General features: G+C 42.9%; 1 protein-coding gene across 1 annotated transcript; it reads left to right on the top strand.

The window, feature by feature from the left end:
* Nucleotides 1-78: 78 nt before the first annotated feature.
* On the top strand, nt 79-18656 carry LOC129824965 (5-hydroxytryptamine receptor 1E-like). Its single transcript, XM_055884569.1, has 2 exons — nt 79-453; nt 14456-18656. Exon 2 carries the CDS (start codon nt 14543-14545, stop codon nt 15662-15664), a length of 1122 nt encoding a protein of 373 aa, XP_055740544.1. The 5' UTR covers nt 79-453; nt 14456-14542; the 3' UTR covers nt 15665-18656.
* The last annotated feature ends 4297 nt before the right edge of the window (nt 18657-22953 follow it).

Genomic DNA, 22953 nt, shown 5'->3' on the forward strand with positions numbered 1-22953 from the left:
TATGATAATGCTCAACTGCTTCTAGCAAAAGGTGACCCCTAGTGTTTGCGTGCGTTTCATTCAAGTGCAACTCACTGACAACCTTGATATTTGTAAGGAGACGACAACCAAAGCATCCAAGTGTCTGTAATAACCGGCAGAACGATTTTTTATGAGTTCTCCCGATAAACTCGGCAACGTCCGGATTTAGAACAATGAGAACAGTGCACTCCTATGTGCAGAGCTAATGCGGCGGATTATTCGTAGGTTCTGCAGACCCTCAGTGGAAAATCTTCAGTTCGCAAATGTAAGGACACCTGATGAACGGTTCAGCGCGGTTCACCGCCGGAAATTGCGCTCAAAAACCTACTGTCTCGTTGAGGACAACCAACGTTCAACGGAGACAGATTTCTTCATTTACATCAAGATATTGAAATGATGACGCTCCAAAAGAGTTTGGAAAAACGATACACTGTAAGCGATGCGTTGCGCACAAAACTTACCAACACTTCTAAATGAGCACACTATACCTTTGTATTAGGATGTTGTAGTCAGACTGTAGTCTGATCAACCACAGTTATCTGTATAGGTAAATGTTGCCTTCTTGGTTATCGACTGCTCGATTACGTTTAGAATAGCTGCATCTGGTTTCTTTTTAAATGTTCATTGTGGCGAAATGATCAGTGAAAATTAACTTACTTGTCTACGCAAGCAAAAAAACGAAATAATAATAATAAGGTATATCTGACTTCTTTAGATATTATCTGGCTTACTGTTTTGGAATGACTTGTTAATTAACTTGAAGAACAAATTCATTTAGTATTTTCTCCTTCAGGGAATTTATGTTTTATTTATGTTTATTTTTAACTGTTGTAATATAATAAAAGGGATCAAGGGTGTATCTTTCCAGAAAAACAAACATCTAACTAAGATGAATGTGTTTTAATTGGACAATGCTCAACAGAATGCATGGAAAATCCCTTATCGTTCATAGAATTATGATTGTCCTTTTCATTGATGCGTAGGCCAATAGCCAATCATTGAAAAATTAGGCTATAGGCTTCAGGCTGTCTAGGACATTTTAAATGAATTATTTCCCATTCCTTTATTGAATGTGTGATAACGTGTGATAATCCAATAGAAATTGACTGATTCGTCCATATGTTTAACATAAAGTCCCAATCCCATAGTTTATCCATGAGGGTTAATGAATATAATGTCGTTTTGGAACTTTAACAGATTCATGCTTTAATTAACTCGAAAAGTGAGTAAATGGAAATTAAACGGAAATTGCAAAGTGGTGTATTTCGGACTGAAATGACACCATGGGGAATTGTGTAGGAGAGACCGTGCCAGCCATGGACTGCTGCACATCATTTTGTCAAGTTCGTAGTTCGTAATGGAGTGTGTGCGAGCGCGTACTAGTATCTGTGAGAGCCAAAGCTTGGAGTGGGGGTTGGGGGTAGGCGAAGTAGCCTCTTCCATCCTTCTTTTGAGATCACCATTAAATACGTTTGCACTCTGTCCTGTAGATGATCTAAACAAAGGTTACATGTGCCAGGAAAGATAACACAAATGTGTGGATCTTTGAATAGACATAAGCCTCTGGCCCCAATAATTCAACTTTACTAGCACTGGAAAAAGCACAGGAAAGAGAATAGGCATATGGCTATGGTAATACTTTACTAGCACACCAGGAAATTTTCACCGAGGTAGCTAATACAATCTTTGTACTAATACAATCTTTCTTTGGGGTGCTAATGCTAAAGGGGGCTTCGGCACCTTCAAGCCCGTCCCTGGAGCCGCCCATGTTTACTAGATGAACACAGATAAACTCTGAGGTGAGGGCATTCAGGCACTGGGAGGGCTTCGTCTCTTTCGATGAATCACCCCACATTTAGAATGAGATTGTGCTTAGCCTCACGTGAATGATAGGAAAGTATTATGTCCTCTTTTCACATAAATCACATAATGTTGTATTTTCTATCTGGATGATTAGGATAAATCATTAGTAACACCTACAGGTGTAGTATCATACTTTTCTGCGTGCCTTCCTCCGGCACCGTTTCGAGTAGATGTCCTGGATGGGAGGGAGCACGGTCCCAGTGATTCACGGCCCGCTGGAGGGCCTTGAGGTCATGAAAGGAGCAATTCCCATATCAGGCTGTGATGCAATCGGTCAGGACACTCTCTTGATGATGGAGTTGGTGTCATGCAAAGCCACGCAGTTGTAGGTGAACAGGGAGTACAGCTGAGGACTGAGGACACACCCCTGGGGTGCCCCTGTGTTAAGAGTCAGTGTGGAGAAGGTGTTGTTGCCAATCCTCACAGCCTGTGGTCTGCCCATCAGGAAGTCCAGGATTCAGTTACAGAGGGTGGTATCCAGACCCAGGGCTCTGAGCTTGGTGTCGAACTTGGAGAGAACAATAGTGTTGAATGCTGAACTATAGTCATTGAACAGTGTTCTCACATAGGTGTTCCTCTTGTCCAGATGTGTTATGGCCGTGTGAATAGTGATCGTAATGGCAACTACCGTGAATCTGTTGGCGCGGTAGGCAAATTGGAGTGGGTCCAGTGTGCCTGGCATGCTGGCATTGATGTGGGCCATGACCAGCCCTTCGAAGCACTTCATGATGATCGAGGTGAGCCCAACGGGGCGATAGTAATTTGGGCATGTCACCTTGTTATTCTTGGGCACTGGGACGATCGTGGTCTCCTTAAAGCAGGTTGGGACTACAGCCTGGAACAGGTTGAAGATGTCCGAGAAGACACCCGCCAGCTGTTCAGCACACACTCTGAGGACGCGGCCAGCGCTGCCATCTGGGCCGGCAGCTTTGTGAGTATTCACTCTTTTGAGAGTGAAAGGACCTGGTCATCCGGGGTAGCAAGTGTCTTCCTGGATGGCTCGGTGTTGTGTGCCTCGAAGCGAGCATAGAATGTGTTAAGCTCCTCTAGGAGGGAGGCTTCGGTGGTCACCGCACAGCTGGATTTGCCTTTGTAGTCTGTGATACGTTTGAGTCTGTATTGTCTTTTTGCATCCCTAATGGATTGCAGAGCTTTTACCTGCTTGCCTTGTACGTGTCGTGCGCCACCGAGTCATTGGAGTTCGTTCTGCTGACATTAAATGCTGCAGTACGGGCTCTCAGCATTGTACAGATATCTCCGTTCATCCAGGGTTTTTGGTTGGGGTATGTCCGAATTGTTATTGTGGGTACAACACATTTCCTAATGAAGCCTGTGACTGACGATGTATGTTCCTCAATGTTGATGAATGAGTCCTGGGTGGATGAATCTTTGAACATATTCCAATCAGTTATGGCTGCATCCCATATTATACTCTATTCCCTGTATAATGTACTACGTTATACCAGGGCTCTATGGCTCTGGTCAAAGTAGTGCAATGTGTAATAGGGTACGATTTGGGATGCACACCATGGGCTGTATTTTCGGCAAGTGTCAATCGCACGTTAGTTTGCAATTTCGTCATGTAAAAAAACCCGGAAGGTTCGACAATTTACCTGTCTAACATCAGCTTGCTTGCGCTGAGGTGGGAGGGGTGGCAATATTTGAGGTGCGTCCTTAAAAACAAAATAATTTCATGCAGCACTAATAGGACGTTTTAAGACCCACGAAAGGAGGTCTAAACGGAAATAATATTGGTATGGACTTTTAGAGCGGAAGCACAGCCTATCCAGCTGTGATGCACAGTGCCCATAAAAGAGAGATGTGCCTTTTGTGCCGGTGAATCTCGTATTTAGAAACATTAAACAATGATTGTTTCTCCTCATTCCTGTATCACATCAAATCCAATTAATCCAACATCCACACAAACAAACAGAGCTTGATTATGTATTCATGTCTGTAATTCCTATGCTCCACGGTTTAGGTTCTGCTATTCTGGCAGGTTGGAGATGTCTGCAATGACAAAAAACTATAACAAAAACAAGGAGATCAGGGGTATAAGTATTAGATCGATGTCTTAGTGCTGCTGTGTGACTGATTTCCCATTATGATCAAATGTTATTACATTTTAGGAGCAGGAAGTCTTACCACCAGCCAAATTTATAACAGATACGAGTTTAGTGCACTACTTTTGACCAGAACCCAATGGGCCGTAGTCAAAAGTAGTGCACTACAGTATATAGGGAATAGAATGCCATTTGGAATGCAACCAGAGAGTTCTAATTGAGTAAAGAGAAACTTTCAATACTCATTCATTCTCTCCCAGGGAGGGACATTACACCTCTAACAGGCATTGAAGGAAATGAATAAAAAGTCTAATCTCCAAAACATTGTTCATAACTTTGACAGTGCATTTACAGTATAGTGACATTACTGCCTGGCGTTTGGAAGACAATCAAAACAGGAGTTTATATCAAAGCATTCAGAGGATTGTTATCCGGCTGGGTTGTGTTAAAAGTCATACTCAAGTCTCCTTTTCGGCTCATTTATCACCTGATTTACTTAAAGTTCCAATGCAGTGGTATTTATCTCAACATCAAATCATTTCTGGGTAACAATGAAGTACCTTACTGTGAATGTTTTCAATTAAAATGGCTAGGACTGTCTGGAAGTAGTCTGGGTTGGGAGGGGAAAACTGAAAACTAGCTGTTATTTGCAAAGAGGTTTGTGGTCTAATGGTCTAGTTACTAAGGCCAAAACTCCATCCCACCAAAACAGGCTGAGATTTCAGGCAGTCTTTTCAAACAGCTCTTACACTAAAATGGCATGATCATCATTTTCACAATTTCACAGTATTATTCCAACCTCATAGTGTGGAAATATACACTACATGGCCAAAAGTATGTGGACATGCCTTCAAATTGGTGGATTCGGCTATTTCAGCAACACCCATTGCTGACAGGTGTATAACATTGAGCACACAGTTATGCAATCTCCATAAACAAACATTGGCAGTAGAATGGCCCGTACTGAAAAGCTCAGTGACTTTCAACGTGGCACCGTCATGGGAAGCCACCTTTCCAGCAAGTCAGTTTGTCAAATTTCTGCCCTGCTAGAGCTTGCCCGGTCAACTGTAAGTGCTGTTATTGTGATGTGGAAACGTCTAGGAGCAACAACGGCTCAGTCGTGAAGTGGTAGGCCACACAAGCTCACAGAACAGGACCACCGCGTGCTAAAGTGAGTAGTGCGTAAAAATCGTCTGTCTTCGGTTGCAACACTCACTACCGAGTTCCAAACTGCCTCTGGAAGCAACGTCAGCATAATAACTGTTCGTCGGTCACGTCATGAAATGGGTTTCCATGGCCGAGCAGTCGCACAGAAGCCTAAGATCACCATGTGCAATGCCAAGCGTCGGCTGGAGTGGTGTAAAGCTCGTCGCCATTGGACTCTGGAGCAGTGGAAACACGTTCTCTGGAGGGATGAATCACGCTACACCATCTGGCAGTCCAACGGATGACTCTGGGTTTGGCAGATGCCAGGACAACGGTACCTGCCCGAATGCATAGTGCCAACTGTAAAGTTTGGTGGAGGAGGAATAATGGTCTGGGGCTGTTTTTCATGGTTTGGGTTAGGCCCCTTATTCCAGTGAAGGGAAATCTTAATGCTACAGCATACAATTACATTCAAGACAACTCTGTGCTTTCAACTTTATGGCAACATTTTGGGGAAGGCCCTTTCCTGTTTCAGAATGGTCAATGCCCCGTGAACAAAGCGAGGTCCATATAGAAATGGTTTGTCGAGATCGGTCTGGAGGAACTTGACTGTTCTGCACAGATCCCTGACCTTAACCTCATTGAACACTTTCGGGATGAATTGTAATGCCGACTGAGAGCCAGGCCTAATTGCCCAACATCAGTGCCTCACTAATGCTCTTGTGGCTGAATGGAAGCAAGTCCTCACAGCAATGATCCAACATTTAGAGGAAAACCTTCCCAGAAGAGTGGAGGCTGTTATAGCAGCAAAGGGGGGACCAACTCCATATTAATGTGTAAATAAAACACATAAAAATCACATCTTTGACTGCATTGGGCCTTTATCAAAAGGTACATCTCAATAGGTGGTCCAAGTATCCTCATGTGACAAATGTGTGTGTGTGTAAAAATAATCACTGGAGGACGTCTTTAAAGATCCACCAAACATGCCGATTGGCTTGTGTGTTTTTAGAGAGCAATCACCGCAGCTGTTCAACCCATGTTAGTGGGCAAATGGACATCGTCAAATCAAAATCCAACATCCATGTGTTACCCCTTGTGACACATGGATGTTACAAACTCAGTTTTAGACGAGACTAACTTTATGATCAAAATGATCCAATTTACACTTTGTAGTCAATTTTGAAACTAGAGTAACTGTTTCGGACTCATATCGATGCCAATGTCGTTTTCAAAGGTATTTTCAAAGGCAGTCACTCTTTAAAGCAGAGCAAAGACATGGAAGTGGCAGATGGGATTTCAGGACATGGACAGTACCCCCTGCTGGTTGACCATCTGTTCCTCCACAGCAAGATTTACATCACAACTTTGATATGGTGACATTAAGAAAAGTTAAACACAAAAAGTTTAAACCAAAACATTCTGAGGAATGTTATCTGGCTGGATGGGTTTATGTGTGTTTAAATCTGAGTTGGCCCTCAGCTCATCACTAAGCTAAGGACCCTGGGACTAAACACCTCCCTCTGCAACTGGATCCTGGACTTCCTGACGGGCCTCCCCCAGGTGATAAGGGTAGTTAACAACACATCCGTCACGCTGATCCTCAACACGAGGGCCCCTCCTGTACTCCCTGTTCACCCACGACTGCACGGCCAGGCACGACTCCAACACCATCATTAAGTTTGCTGATGACACAACAGTGGTAGGCCTGATCACCGACAACGATGAGACAGCCTATAGGGAGGAGGTCAGAGACCTGACCGTGTGGTGCAAGGACAACAACCTCTCCCTCAACGTGATCAAGACAAAGGAGATGATTGTGGACTACAGGAAAAGGAGGGCCGAGCATTCTCATCGACGGAGCTGTAGTGGAGCAGGTTGAGAACTTCAAGTTCCTTGGTGTCCACATCACCAACAAACTAACATGGTTCAAGCACACCAAGACAGTCGTGAAGAGGGCACGACAAAACCTATTCCCCTCAGATCCTGAAAAGGTTTTACAGCTGTACCTTCGAGCATCTTGTCGGGTTGCATCACTGCCTGGTATGGCAACTGCTCGGCCTCCGACCGCAAGGCACTACAGAGGGTAGTGCGTACGGCCCAATACGGGGCCGTACGGGGCCGAACAACAATTTTCAGCTGTACTAACATAATTGCAAAACGGTTTTCTAATGATCAATTAGCCTTTTAAAATGATAAACTTGGATTAGCTAACACAACGTGCCATTGGAACACAGGAGTGATGGTTTCTGATAATGGGCCTCTGTGCGCCTATGTAGATATTCAATAAAGAATCTGCCATTTCCACCTACATTAGTCATTTACAACATTAACAATGTCCACACTGTATTTCTGATCAATTTGATATTATTTTAATGGACAAAAAATTTGCTTTTCTTTCAAAAACAAGAACATTTCTAAATGACCCCAAACTTTTGAACGGTAGTGTACATAATTACCTCAATTACCTCGACACCGGTGCCCCCGCACATTGACACATTGACTCTATACCGGTACCCCCTGTATATATCCCCGCTATTGTTATTTACTGCTGCTCTTTAATTATTTGTTATTCTTATCTCTTACTTTTTTGTTGTTGTATTTTCTTAAAACTGCATTGTTGGTTAAGGGCTTGTAAGTAAGCATTTCACTGTAAGGTCTACACCTGTTGTGTTCGGCGCATTTGACAAATACAATTGTATTTTATTTGAAATAGTACTGTAGACTTGTTGGACTGGAAATTACAAGATGCTCTATGCCCCAACTTCGACAGTGCATTTATATGGTGACATTACTACCTGATGTTTTGATGACAAACTAAACGATTATGATCAGAAACAGGAGTTAAAACCAAAGCATTTGAAGATTATGATCTGGGATGTGTTTAAATTAGAGCCATGGCAGTGGCATCATTGTGATTTCAGCACCATGGACAGCACTCCATATACCGTCTTTCCCACTCTCCATCCCACCAAGATTTACATCCTGAAAGCAACTGTCAATCAATGTCTGTGTGAAAGACTAGGTGAATGTGGGGACAGAGGGCCCTGCATCGATCAATGTCCTCCTCCTTCTTACACAGTAATATATTGTTCCTGGGGTTCCATCTTAAATGCTCACAGCTGGTTGTTATATTACCTGATCTTGCTACCTTGAAAAAATATGATGTTTCCATTCATGGTCTCGTGGTTCAGGAGTGAATTATAGGCCAATTGTTTATGTCAGACATTTATTTATTTTTTGTGTTTAGGGCGGTCACATTTGATTTGTTGCTTCTCTGGGTGGGTACATCAGTTGCGTTTAAACTGGACATGAATTGTGTTCTTGACAAATAGAAGTGTCATCCCTCCATACACAGCCGAAGAGAAACTTTAAGAGTCCCAAAATACCACCTATTCTTCCTCTACCAAAGTCAAGAATAGGTTAACCAGTTTTCCCCATAAATATATGATCTCTCCCCGGTCCATTTGTATCTGTCATGCAGAGTTGTCCCTTCGCCATAGTCCATCATATTCAGCGCCTGTTTCTGTGTCTCAAATGGCACCCTATTCCCTACGTAGTGTACTTTTGATTTGCCATTTGGGACGCACAATGTTTCTCAGCTCCCTAATGGTCAAAATGCATTCCAGAGCAGGAGGCTAGTGGGTGGAATAGAGGTGCAAGTAATATGCCTGGATGTCATAACGTATCTAATTGGATATGAAATGGAAATGGAGATACATTTGACCTCTCCCTTCACCTACAGGTGTGGGATCTTAATTTGACCAGTTTCTCACAGCAGGAGAATAATCCTGCAGCATCAAGAAATGTGGATTATAATGAATGGAAATTAATTAATTAGATACATTTTTAGTTGGGGCAAGTCAAGTCTGTAATTTTTAAGTGGAAAATACAAACTTTACTGCAACAACAGGGTGATCAAATTAAGATCCTATGCCTGTATAATTTTTCCATTTCTATTTCCTGTCATCTCTTTGCTTCAGGCTGTTATTTGTTACACTCATCAGGTACTCCTGTCTATCTCTATTAATGTCCCCTTTTCCAACAGCAGGCTTAGCAAAGAGATCATTAACGGGTTTGAATGATTGAATCGGATCATTATTGGCTACAGTGTATGTTGATGATGGATTGTTCGCCCACAACTTGTGATACAGAGCCACAGGGACCTGGCAGTTTTATAATAATGCAAGATCACCATTGCAATCTCCACTCCTGAAAGGTCATCCCTTTCCCTGGTGAGATGATAGCTGAGTAATAGCATCATTTGCCGACTTCTTGAGTGTGATTTGCCTGGCTCCGTACAAAATTAAGCACAGTCAGCATAGTCAGTGAGTGATTCAGATGTCGTCCATCAGTCTTCTACCTCGAATGTGACAAAGCTGTAAAATAAAGTGTCTACATCCCAAATGGCACCCTATTCCCTATGTAGTGCACTATTTTTGACCAAAGCCCTATGGGGAATAGGGTGCCATTTGGAACGTAGACAGTGTGTTCTATCACAACCTGGTCTCTGGGCAATCCATAGGATTTGGTAGGTAAATGTATTCCCTCCATTTAATATGATATATTACATTAGGTTACATTATGAATAGAATAGCGGTCATACAATATCATACGAATTGGAGGATGTACAGTATCACACGTCTTACCTAGTGTGCCCATATCTAGAAAGATCAACACCAGCATAACATTGGATATGTGATGCTGCAGCTGCCCTCCGTAATGCATTGGTCCATATTTTCAGCTTCTGTTTTAGCCCAGTAGACAGGTCATAGACTTGGGTTAGCATTGGTCATGTGAAAGAGATATGTGCCCTTGGAGTTTTTTTTAACCTTCCTTCCCAGTAGAAACGAATGGGGCATCTGAGTCCAAAGCGGAGTTATTTCAGTCACTGAAACAGAGTTTTGCATTAGATTTGAGAGGGATTTGGTGCTCTACAGAGGGATGACTAAATGCTTCTTTAATTCCCATTTTAATCCCATGTTTAATAACAGCCTTGCAGCAACTTTGCTTGAATCAGAGAGGGAAATACTCCGAAGGGGGAAAATGATTGTTTGGTGTGTGAGAACCTTTTGATGTTTGACAGTCTCAAAGCCCCACGGATTCTATTTCAATACAAAGTGATGGGAGTGTTTGAGACATGCTTTCATTTCCCCGGGGAGGTAAAGTATAGTAAAGCAAAGGGTGTTCAAATGGCATTATATCATAACTAGGTCAATGAGAGGAAATGGGTCACTTTATTCTCTAGTACACACTCCACACGACAGCACACAGTGTAAAGGAGTGTTATGTTCAATTGAGTGATATCTTTATTGTGCCAATATGAAATTATGCATTCTCAAGAAATATGAAAAGCATGTTGAAGAAGTGGCTGCTGGTTGTTGTGTAAAGATCCTTCCGTCATGGGGGTGTGCATTATCATGCTGAAACATGAGGTGATGGCGGCAGACGAATGGCACGACAATGGGCCTCAGGATCTCGTTGTAACTAATTGCCATCGATAAAATGCAATTGTGTTCGTTGTCTATAGTTTATGCCTGCCAATACCATAATCCCCCTGCCACCATGGGGCACTCTGTTCACAACAATGACATCAGCAAACCGCTCTCCCACACGACGCCATACACTCTGTCTACCATCTGCAGTGTTACAATTGAAACCAGGATTCATCTGTGAGGAGCACACTTCTCATGTGTGCCAGTGGCCATCAAGCATTTGCCCACTGAAGTAGGTTACGATGCCGAACTGCAGTCAGGTCAAGACCCTCGTGAGGACAACGAGCACGCAGATAAGCTTCCCTGAGACTGTTTCTGACAGAAATTTCTGACAGAAGTTCTTTGCTTGTGCAAACCCATAGTTCATCAGCTGTCTGGGTGGCTGGTCTCAGATGATCCCGCAGGTGAAGAAGCCGGAAGTGGAGGTCCTGGACTGGCGTCGTTATACGTGGTCTGCAATTTTGAGGCCAGTTGGACATACTGCCAAATTCCCTAAATGACGTTGGAGGTAGAGAAATTAACATTAAATTCTCTGGCAACAGCTCTGGTGGACATTCCTGCAGTTAGCATGCCAATTACACGCTCCCTCATAACTTAAGACATTTGTGGCATTGTGTTGTGTGACAAAACTGCCCATTTTAGAGTGGCCTTTTATTGTCCCCAGCACAAGGTGCACCTGTGTAATGATCATGCTGTTTAATCAGCTTCTTGTCAAATGAGAAATGCCCACTAACAGGGATGTAAACAAATGTATACACAAATTTGAGAGAAATAAGCTTTTTGTATTAAACATTTCTTGGATCTTGTAACGGTCCTGACCAGTTTTATGTTGTTTTTGTATGTGTAATTGGTCAGGGCGTTAGTTTTGGGTGGGCAGTCTATGTTATCTGTTTCTATGTTGGTTTTGGTTGCCTGGTATGGCTCTTAATTAGAGGCAGGTGTTTTGCGTTCTCCTCTAATTAAGAGTCATATTTAGGTAGGGTGTTCTCACTGTTTGTTTGTGGGTGATTGTCTCCTGTGTCTGTATGTTATTTCGTACCACACGGGACTGTTTCGGTTTATGTAGTCTGTTTCCTATTTCGTGCGTTCTTCGTGTCTATGCAAGTTCTCATGTTTAGGTCAGTCTACGTCGTTTGTTATTTTGTTAGTTATATCCAGTATAGTTTTTTCGTCTTGTTTAAATAAATATGTATTCAAACTTCGCTGCGCCTTGGTTCCCTCAATACTCCTCCTTTTCCGAAGATGGAGAGGAGGAGGATCGCCGTTACAGATCTTTAATTTCCATGAATCATGGGACCAACACTTTACATGTTGCGTTTATATTTTTTGTTCAGTGTATTTTGAGTCATACTTTAATAAAATATCAGGCTCACAGGAATGTCTTTAAAGCCATGGATAAAAGCAAAATGTGCTGTCTCTTTGCTCTGCTCTACCATGGTATGACAGTGGTGTGCTGAGACCTTTTTCCTCAGCGGAAATGGCATTTCAGATGCCAGACTGAGTGGTTACATGAAAAGGCACTGAGGGGGAGGCAGTAAGATGTATTGCACACACACCTCTGTATTCTCCCAGAGAATGCTTGACAGGTTAAGCCTGTGATGACTTACCTTCAGATGAGCGGAAAGCATTTTTGAAAAGAACTGTATTCTTTGAAAAGCAACTTTCAGGCCTCTGCACACCTCCAATTGACTCCAGTTGACTAAATGGTAATACGAACTAAGGCATGTTTTACTGGTACTTCCAAAGTAAGTTAGATTATATTTTTCAAATAGAGATGTATTATGAATTCAAAGTTTTCTTTTTTTTTCTCTCCACTCTCCTTTCCCTCTACTCCCACCAAGTGGATAGTCTTAGTAACTAGTTACGTTACGTTTTACTGGCTCATGCAAATCATTATCAGCAGGGTACAAGACTGAGGATTTTGCTTATTCTCAGTATGAAACCCAGGCTAAATCAAATCAAGAACTAGGGCTATCTTCTGTATACCACCCTTATCTTGTCACAACACAACTGATTGGCTCAAAAGCATTAAGAAGGAAAGAAATTCCACAAATTAACAAGGCACACCTGTTAACTGAAATGTATTCCAGGTGACTAACTCATGAAGCTGGTTGAGAGAATGCCAAGAGTGTGCAAAGTTGTCATCAAGGCAAAGGGTGGCTACTTTGAAGAATCTCAAATATAAAATATATTTTGATTTGTTTAACACTTTTTTGGTTACTACATGATTCCATATGTGTTATGTCATAGTTTTGATGTCTTCACTATTATTCTACAATGTAGAAAATACTAAAAATAAAGAAAAACCCTGGAATGAGTAGGTGTGTCCAAACATTTGACTGGTACTGTACATGTCTTTAGTATTTTACAGATAGAAATATCAAAAAAGTCCGGTCCTGGAATGTCTTACCAATATGAAACCAAAATATTTAGGCTGGCTTTATCCAGTGTCCAGAAAAATGTATTTGCGTTATATGCAAATATGTGCATATTTAATGAGATATTGCCTCATTTGCATATTTTTATACAATATTTCAGAAAAGTTGTAACACAAAATAGTTATATATTGCTATATATATATTCAACTGGTAAAAGTTAAAAGGGAAAAATTACCCTATTAGGGTGTGGTGCCTCACCTTAAGTTCTCATTGTTATTTTACAACTGTATCAGTCTATGACCTTAGTTGTTCTGCCTCATGTTGAGTTAGACAGACAGATGGCCAGGACTAATTTGCACATGCCTAATTCACACCATGCCCTGGCTTGGCCCACCTGTCATGTTTATATTGACTCAGCTGAGGTGTGCGTTAAGAGGTGCACTAAAGGGCAGTAGTGAACCATGTCCATGCTGACAGCTACCATTGAAATGTTTTGTCTACCTGGTCTAGCTAAGGCCTGCGTCCTAAATAGCCCCATATTCCCTTCATAGTACCATGGGGATCTGGTCAGAAGTAGTGCACTATGTACAAAATAGGGTGCCACTTGGGATACAGTTTCCTTCAGCAGTCTCCTTCAACAGTCTCATGCCCTCTTGCAGATATAAAGCCCAATATTTCTGCCTCTCAGAGAGGATAAGAGACATTGTATGAGATAGATAAGCCTTAGAGCGATATGCTTCATTTACACTTGCCCCATTGCTACATTCACTCACTGTAACATAGATTATTCTCTTTATTCTATGTCTCAACAGTTTGTCTCAACAGTTTGCGCCTTATTAACTTTTTGTAAGAAGCAATTACTTTGTCAGATTGTAGGGTATTTTATGTTGGATAGAATTGGAAATCTGGTACAGTAAAATATCTTTATATGTCAGTGAAATAATGGAGCGTCAAATGAATGTTTTCTAGAACAGCGTTTAATTACAGACAAACAAAAAAAATGCAGTGATAATTAGCAGTGTGGACTCTACTTTAGGAATTCTCCCCTCGGTTTTATAACTACTCTCTGTGTTAAGTGGCTTTTCATCTCCCAAATGACATTGCTTAAAAAAGTTTCCAGAGTATAAGTCAGAACCCTTCACCTTTCAGAAGCTCAATTACTGCTGTGGGCTGCACTATTTCACCTTGATTGTCAGTCATTATCCTATTTTATAACAACCCCCAATAACCAAGGGCGGCGCCTTCGATTCGAAAGGCAGCTGAAAAATACAAATACTAATTGAATGTTTGCCAGAGCAAAGAAACTTTGTGCCTTCTATTATGTAGCAGTTATTGCTAAATATATACAATATATAATGATGTCTAGTGTACTTGTTAGAATTCTTATAAAGTATCATACTGAAAAACACATTTTCACCAAGGTCTCTGTGATAGTGTAAAATATTTGTTCTGAAATAATAATATTTATGCACTTTTTTGTGTGTTACAGAGTGACCTTTGACCCATAGTGTGGATTATCCTATCCTTGGGAGAGATTGTATCCAGCAGAAGGGGGGGGATCTGGCCCTGTCCGGAGATGGAGATGGAGAGGTACCATGGAGACAGCTCCACAGGGCCCAACATCACCAACAGCACAGGAGCCCCAGCCAGCGCTCTCCCAGCGGTGCTGGTTACAGACAGGATGGTGGTGCTGGTAGTTCTACTGGGGCTCCTCACCCTCCTCACTGCGCTGGTCAACGGTGCCGTCATCACAGCCATCTGCACCACCAAGAAGCTCCACCTACCTGCCAACTACCTCATCTGCTCGCTGGCGTTCACTGACTTTCTGGTGGCTATCCTGGTCATGCCAGTCAGCATCCTCTACATCACCACGGAGACCTGGTCGTTGGGCCAGGTGGTGTGTGAGGCCTGGCTGAGCGTGGACATGACCTGCTGCACCTGCTCCATCCTGCACCTGTGTGTCATAGCGTTGGACCGGTACTGGGCTATCACCAAGGCCATCGAGTACGCCCGCAAGAGGTCGGCCCGCCGGGCAGCTGTCATGGTGGGCATCATCTGGGTCATCTCAGTCTTCATATCTATACCGCCCCTCTTCTGGAGACACAGGCCCGGTAGCCATGGCCCAAAACAGTGCATCATAGAGCACAACCATGTGGGCTACACCATTTACTCCACTTTTGGGGCATTTTACATCCCCATGACCCTTATTCTCATATTGTACTATAGGATTTACAATGCCGCAAAGACACTTTACCAGAAACGGGTCTCGTCCCGGCACCTGAGCAGCCAGAACTCTCTAAACCACTGTCGTGTGGCACACACCTTCTGCGTATCGGACCTGTCCAACTCAGACCCCACTCTGGAGTTTGACAGGCTCAATGTCACCATCCGTATCCCCTCATTTGAGACAGAAATGGAGGCGGCAGATGAGAGTCACCAGATCTGTACCTCCCGGGAGAGGAAGGCAGCACGTATCCTGGGCCTCATCCTTGGCGCTTTTATCCTCTGCTGGATGCCTTTCTTTCTGAAGGAGCTTCTTGTAGGCTTACAGGTCATGACTGCCTCCCCACATGTATCTGACTTCTTAACCTGGCTGGGCTACATCAACTCACTCATTAACCCTCTCCTTTACACCAGCTTTAATGAGGATTTTAAATTGGCCTTTAAGAAACTGCTCAGACGAAAGGAGCATGCATAGGTTTGCAGGCCCAGGTTGAACGTACAGTATTGTCCCATCAGAGAATGTATTAGGGAAAGTTACATGCAGCATGTCCATTGGCTATATGACTTGTGTGATGTTGTGCGTTTCTAAATAAAAGTCTTAAATGATCTGCTTCTTATTCTTTGCTGAAACACAAACTTTGACCAAGAATAATCATGGCTCATAAATGCACATCCATACACAAAGACATACAGTCTGGTCCAAAATGATTTGCACCCTTGATAAAGATGAGCAAAAAAGATTGTATAAAATACATAATACCAATACTGAGCTACAGTATACTGTATGCTCCAAAAATGTTTTATTTGATCCTATTACAATTGCTCAGAAAAATTGATTTTGTTTAACAAGTAATAAGCCTTTTTCTAAAATGTTTAATGAGATGGAGAACACGTTGGTAGGGATCTTAGATCATTCCTTCATACATAATCTTTCCAGATCCTTGATATCCTTCATCTGCACTTATGGACTCCACTCTTCAATTCAAACCACAGGTGGGAGGCAGTCTGGGGACATTGCAAAATTGAGATTTTTTTGTGGTCAATTAACAATTTCTTTGTGGATTTTGATTTGTGCTTAGGGTTATTGTCTTGCTGGAAGATCGACTTGCTGCCAAGTTTCAGCCTCCTGGCAGAGGCAACCAGGATTTTGGCTAAAATGTAAAGTTCATGATCCTGTTGACTTTAACATTAACCAATGGAAGCAAAATAGCCCCATAACATCAAAGATCCACCACTATATTTTACTGTAGGTATGAGATACTTTTCTGCCTATGCATCCTTATTTCAACGCCAAACCCACCACTGGTGTGTGTGATGTCATTAGGTGAATGCACCAATTTGTAAGTCGCTCTGGATAAGAGCGTCTGCTAAATGACTTAAATGTAATGTAAATGTGACTAAAGAGCTATATTTTCATGTCATCTTACCATAGCACCAGTTCCAATCCAAGTGCCAATGCCGTTTAGTGACCTCCGGGTGTTTGCATTTGTTGGAGGACATGACAATAGAGCTCTTTGGCCACACACACTAGTGGTGAGTTTCGTGTAGAAAGAAGACTGCATAGGCAGAGGACCCCATCTCCAGGCCATCAGACTGTTAAACAGTCATCACTAGCTGGCCTCCACCCAGTACCCTGCCCTGAACCTTAGAAACTGTCACTACCCGGCTACCCCCCGGTACTCTACCCTGCACCTTAGAGACTGCTGTCCTATGTACATTGAGTGCTTGAACACTTGTCACTTTAATAATGTTAACATACTGTTTTACCCACGTTATATGTATATACTGTATTCTAGTCATGGCTCATCCTATATAACTACTGCTGTACACACCTTTTCTAATCACACACTGTCTATACACACCATTCACATACAGTGCATTGCAAAAGTATTCAGACCCCTTGGACTTCTTCACGTTTTATTGTGTTACAAAGTGGGATTAAAAGACTATTACACAAAATACTCTCATGACAAAGTAGAATTTTTAAACGATTTTTTGGGATTAACAGAATTTACATAACTAAAATATAGTTGTTGCATAAGAATTCCGTTACCTGAGTTAATACATGTTAGAAACACCTTTGACTTGAATACAGCTGTGAGTCTTCTTGGGTAAATCTATAAGAGCTTTGCACACCTGGATTGTGCAATATTTGCCCATTATTCTTTTCTAAATTCTGCAAGCTTTGTCAAGGTGTTAGGGATAATGGCTAGACAGAATTTTTCAAATCTTGCCATAGATTTTCAAGCAGATTTAAGTCAAATCTGTAACTTGCTAAGCAACTCAGTGTCTGGTGTGAAGCAGACTGAAACAGGTTTTCCTCTAGGATTTTGCCTATGCTTAGCTCCATCCCATTTCTGAAAAACTCCACAGTAATGGCCGATGTCAAGCATGCTCATACCATGATGCAGCCACCACCATGCTTGAAAATAAGGAGGCAGTTACTCAATGCTGTGTTTTGTTGTTGTTGCAGTATTACATACAAGATGCAAGTGTTTTTATATTTTTATTCTGTATATTTGTATTCTTCATTTTACTACGTAATTTAGGTCATTATTGTGGAGTCACTACAATGTTGTTCATCCATCCTCAGTTTTCTAGCATCACAGACATTGAACTCTGTAGCTGTTTTAAAATCACCAATGGCCTCATGGTAACATCTCTGAGCAGTTTAATTCCTGTCCTGCAGCTCAGTTCAGAAGGACAACTGTATATTTGATGTGTTTAGGTGATTTAATATATCATCCACAGCATAATTATTTACTTGATCATGCTTAAAGATATATTCAATGTCTGATTTGTTATTGTTACCCATCTACCAATTACTGCCCTTCTTTATGAGGCTTTTGAAAAGCATTCTGGTCTTTGTAGTTGAATCTGTGCTTGAAATGCAATACTTGACTGAGAGACCTTACAGATACCGGTTTAGTCACTCAAAAATCATGTGATTTGTTAAGCCAAAATGTACTCCTGAACTAATTTAGACTTGCCTAAACAGAGGGGATGAAAACTTATGTAACAACTATATTTTAGTTATGAATGTTTTATTTATCAAAACAGTCATTTACCACTTTGACATTACAGAGTATTTTGTGTAAATTGTTAACAATAAAATTACAATTAAATCCCACTTTGCAACACAATACAATTTGAATAAATCCAAGGGGTCTGAATACTTTTGCAAGGCACTGTACATATCGGACTCTGTTACAGAAACTAATTTCCTACAATATCAAATCAAACCAAATGTGATTTGTCACATGCTTCGTAAACAACAGATGTAGGCTAACAGTGAAATGGGTCTCGACCCCGCCCTGTGCAACTGGGTCCAAGACATCCTGACGGGCCGCCCCCAGGTGGTGAGGGCAAGAAACAACATCTCCACCCCGCTGATCCTCAACACTGGGGCCCCACAAGGGTGCGTTCTCAGCCCTCTCCTGTACTCCCTGTTCACCTATGACTGCGTGGCCATGTGTAGCAGTGTGATGTTGTTCCCCTAGATTACGCACCAAATTGCACACAAGGACCAATTCAAATAGGCCAGGTCAAGAGGGGATGTTAATAATCTAATAATAATAATAATAATTCAGTGTATTTTTTTATTTAATTACAGCTGCATAGCTAATGTTTTTATTTGGTGTACAAACACTTTTTCATACCAATATTGTACATACAAGTGATTGGAAAAGTTTTGTATATTTTGGTTTGGCCCATCGCGGGTTATCTGTATCCCCATACCACTTTATCGTTCTCTTTTGCCTGACCCTCGGCTAGCAAGGTATGTTGTCCTTGGCTCCGAAACTGTTTAATATAAAACCGTCATAAGGTTATACAATTTACTGTTTTGCAACCATACGTTTGTTATAGTGTGGACAGTGTAGGAATTTATGTTAACAAGTTTCACAGAGCTCACTGACTGGGGTATCTGTTGTAACTTCTAAGTACTTGCGACAGTGGTTGAGTGAGTGTACATGTGCTCGCGCAGGTGCCGGAGAGCTGTGACTGCACCAAGGGTAACGTGTGTGTTGTCTCTTCGTGTGCAGGTATGTCTTTTATTTTGTCAGAATTATGTTCTGTATAGTTTTACTTGTATATGCTGTTGTGCAGCGAGTGTGTGCACGCAGCACCTGTTAATTTCTTTTGGCGCTCTTTTGCCTGACCCTCGGCTAGCAAGGTGCCGGAGAGCTGTGACTGCACCAAGGGTAACGTGTGTGTTGTCTCTTCGTGTGCAGGGCAAATAAAAAGATTTCAACGAGCAGACCATCAGTTGTGGCAGCGTCTTCATTAAGAATTACACAACGCAGAACGAACCACGCTACAAACTGGTGCCGCGACCTGCCGACTGGTTAGCTCAAGCTGACCACCGGAGCTGTGCATGTGGAGGAGATGCGCGACCCGCGCATGCGCACTTGTTGATGGTTTGCTATAAGTGAATGTATACTGTAAATAGTGAAGGTGAATGTAGCATATTCACTAGATAATTGTATTGGCGTTTATTTGCATGTTTTGAGGGAATTTGTTTATTGCATTTTTTTTTATTTGTATGCAGTAAATTACATTGTAGTTTAGTTCTCTATTGAGCCATGGAAGACTCTCAAGTCCATAAGATGAGTTATGCTGGCGATTTTGGTGTGGTTAGTGTGGGTAGAGGGAGGGGTGTCCATGCATTTACACCATTGGTACAGTCAGCTCCTGGGAGTAGAGTGGCTGCTAGTCCTGAGTTTACAAGCACTGGGAGGGGTAGGCTGTTTACTCCACCTGACCAGGGTATCCCACCTCTGTCTCTTGATGTACCATTGTCCCCAGTCCTCAGTAATAATGGGACACCGAGTCAGCTTAGTGACCTTATTAAGCAGATTGGTTCAGAGATAGGAGAATCTATCAGAGCGAGTTTACTGCAGCCTGGGGCTTCAAGTCTTTCTCCTGCCCATTCCCCTGACCAATCCCAGCAGTTTCCCCTGCCTCAACAATGTGGGTCAACTTTAATTGATGCGTCCAAGCTGAATCTGGTTGTGAAGTCAGAGGTTAGTGCTCCACCTTTCTTCAGGGGTGATGGCTCAGATAAGTACTCTGTCCTGGAGTGGGAGGAGCTAATGGGAGTCTACCTAGAGAAGAGGGGTTACACTGGGTCTGAGAATGTTGGGGAGGTGATGTCTAGGCTCATGGGGAGGGCACGGGATGTGACCAAAGTCTGGATGCGTAACAACCCTGTTGTCACAGATGTTAAGGCAGTGTTCAGTGTTCTCAAGCAACACTTTGGGGATACTGTCTACTCAGGTATGCCATTAGCTGACTTCTATTCAATGAGACCATATGCTAATGAGGGTCCACTAGATTTCTGGATTAGGCTTAACAAAGCTGCAGAAGCAGCTGAACAGTACCTTGTAAGTGAGGGTAGAACCTTGCCCAATCAGTGCTCAGAGTTGGCAGTCATGTTTGTACGTAACTGTCCTGATAAAGAGTTGGCCCAAGTGTTCAAATGCAAACCCCTTCGTGACTGGACAGCCAGTGAGGTACAGGATCGTTTGGATGAACTGTTAAGGGAGCGTAAAGCATGTAGAACACAACTTTCACAGCAGGTGGCTGCTGTCTTCGACTCCCCCCAGGAGGAAGTGGATCCTGAGAGCAGACCTAATGTGTCATCTTTTTCTCGATGTGGCCGTGAACCAGAACAGGCCCAATCTGTATCTGAGGGTGGGACATTAGAGAAGGTTTTGAGTATGCTAGAGAAGGCTCTTGTCAGCAATACTCAGTCTGTGAACAGAGGGCCCCGTAAACAGTTCCCCAAACGTGAGCGTGAGTGCGCTGTCTGTGGAAGCACTAATCACTGGACCAAAGCTCACTGTCAGATGCACCAGCTGTGTTTCAAGTGCTTCTCTCCTGGCCACATGAGCTTTGACTGTAGTGAGACTGGGAAGCGAAAGAGCCCTGTATGTGGGCAGACTGGCAGGTCTCAGGAAAACTAGAAAGTCTCCATTCTGAGGAGGGCAATGTGAGGCAGTCTAATTTTTCCTCCACTGATGATGATATCCAATCTGTTTATTCTTATTTTTGTGAGTCAGTACCCAAGAACAACACAGTAATTTTTCAGAACACAATGAGAATTTCTCAGAATGACAGTTTGTTTTACACCACCGTGCTAGTACAGGATAAAGTTGAGCTGAAGGGGATGTTAGATAGTGGGTCCATGGCTACTACTCTGCGCGCAGATATTGTACCTCGGTTGAGGGAGGCAGGAGTGGTAGAGGGGAACTTTCTAGCTCCTTCAGACATCATACTGGTGGGTTGTGGTGGGACGCAAACTAGCCCAGTGGGCATGTGTGACTTGAAACTACAGCTTTATGGCTTCAGTTATGTAGTCCCAGTGCTGATTGTAGATGGGCAGGTTGATGAACTCATTGTTGGCACTAACGTGTTGAAGTCTCTGATTAGACAGTTCAAATCAAATGACAGCTACTGGCAGGTGGTGGGTACGCCAGGTCCCTCTGGACAGTGTGAGGACAGCCAGTTCCTGCGTCTCCTATCAAATCTGGAGAGATGGAGAGGAGACTCCATCCCAGATAAAGTGGGCACCATTAAGTTGAAGAGGGCAGTAACGCTCCAACCCATGAGTGAGCATCTTGTGTGGGGCCGCTTACCCCCAAAGACAAAACTCTCTGTGGGCAGTACTGTTGTTGTCGAACCCAGCACGTCTCGTTGTGTGAATCGACACATACTAGTAGGGAGAGTAGTTACGCCTCTGTGGGGGGATGGATGGCTCCCTGTGAAGATTGTGAATCCAACAACTTCGCCAGTTACCCTGAGACGAAATGCTAAAGTGGCAGATGTGTACCCTTGTATTGCATTGGAGGATTTTGATGATGTCAAGCAGAAAGCTGCTTACCAGAACGTGGCAAAAGCACAATGTGACAGCTCACATGGCAGTCTTACAGCCAAGAGTTCAGTTGATGGCAGTGTAGTTAATGGAAACAGTACACTGAGCAATCTTGGACTTCAAGGCCTGTCGGTTGAGGAGTGTCCAGTCTCACAGTTCTGGAAAGACAAACTTGTCGGTTTAATTGAGAAGTATGACACGGTGTTCTCTAGACATAGCCTGGATTGTGGAGAGGCAAAAGAGTTCTGCCATCGCATACGGCTGACTGATGACCGCCCATTTCGATTACCTTATCGTAGGCTTTCTCCAGCTGATTACCAAAAACTCAGGGAAACACTGGATGATATGGAGGAAAAGGAAATCGTCAGAAAATCCAGCAGCGAGTATGCCTCACCATTGGTGCTGGTATGGAAAAAGAATGGGGACTTGCGTCTATGTACTGACTTTAGGTGGTTAAACGCCCGCACAGTGAAGGATGCTCATCCCCTGCCTCATCAGGCTGATGTACTGGCGGCGCTGGGAGGTAATGCCTTCTTCAGCACAATGGACTTGACATCAGGGTACTACAATGTGCCACTGCATGAAGAGGATAAGAAATACACTGCCTTTTCCTCTCCTTTAGGTCTGCACGAGTACAATCGTTTGCCTCAGGGCCTTTGCAACAGCCCGGCTACGTTTATGAGAATGATGCTGACCATCTTTGGGGACCAAAACTTTCTAAGTCTCCTTTGCTATTTGGATGATCTGATGGTTTTTGCTAAGACGGAGGAAGAGAGTCTGCAGAGACTTGAGATGGTTTTCCAGCGGTTGCAGGAGCACAATCTTAAACTGTCTCCGTCTAAGTGCAAGTTTTTGAGGAGGTCTGTTAAGTTTTTGGGCCACATCATTTC

The sequence above is a fragment of the Salvelinus fontinalis genome, chromosome 27 (genome assembly GCF_029448725.1).
Source record: "Salvelinus fontinalis isolate EN_2023a chromosome 27, ASM2944872v1, whole genome shotgun sequence".
Classification (NCBI taxonomy): domain Eukaryota; kingdom Metazoa; phylum Chordata; class Actinopteri; order Salmoniformes; family Salmonidae; genus Salvelinus; species Salvelinus fontinalis.

Bases quoted from the DNA above. Each gene is read 5' to 3' on its own strand.
- LOC129824965 (XM_055884569.1), top strand. From the start codon at position 14,543: ATGGAGATGGAGAGGTACCATGGAGACAGCTCCACAGGGCCCAACATC.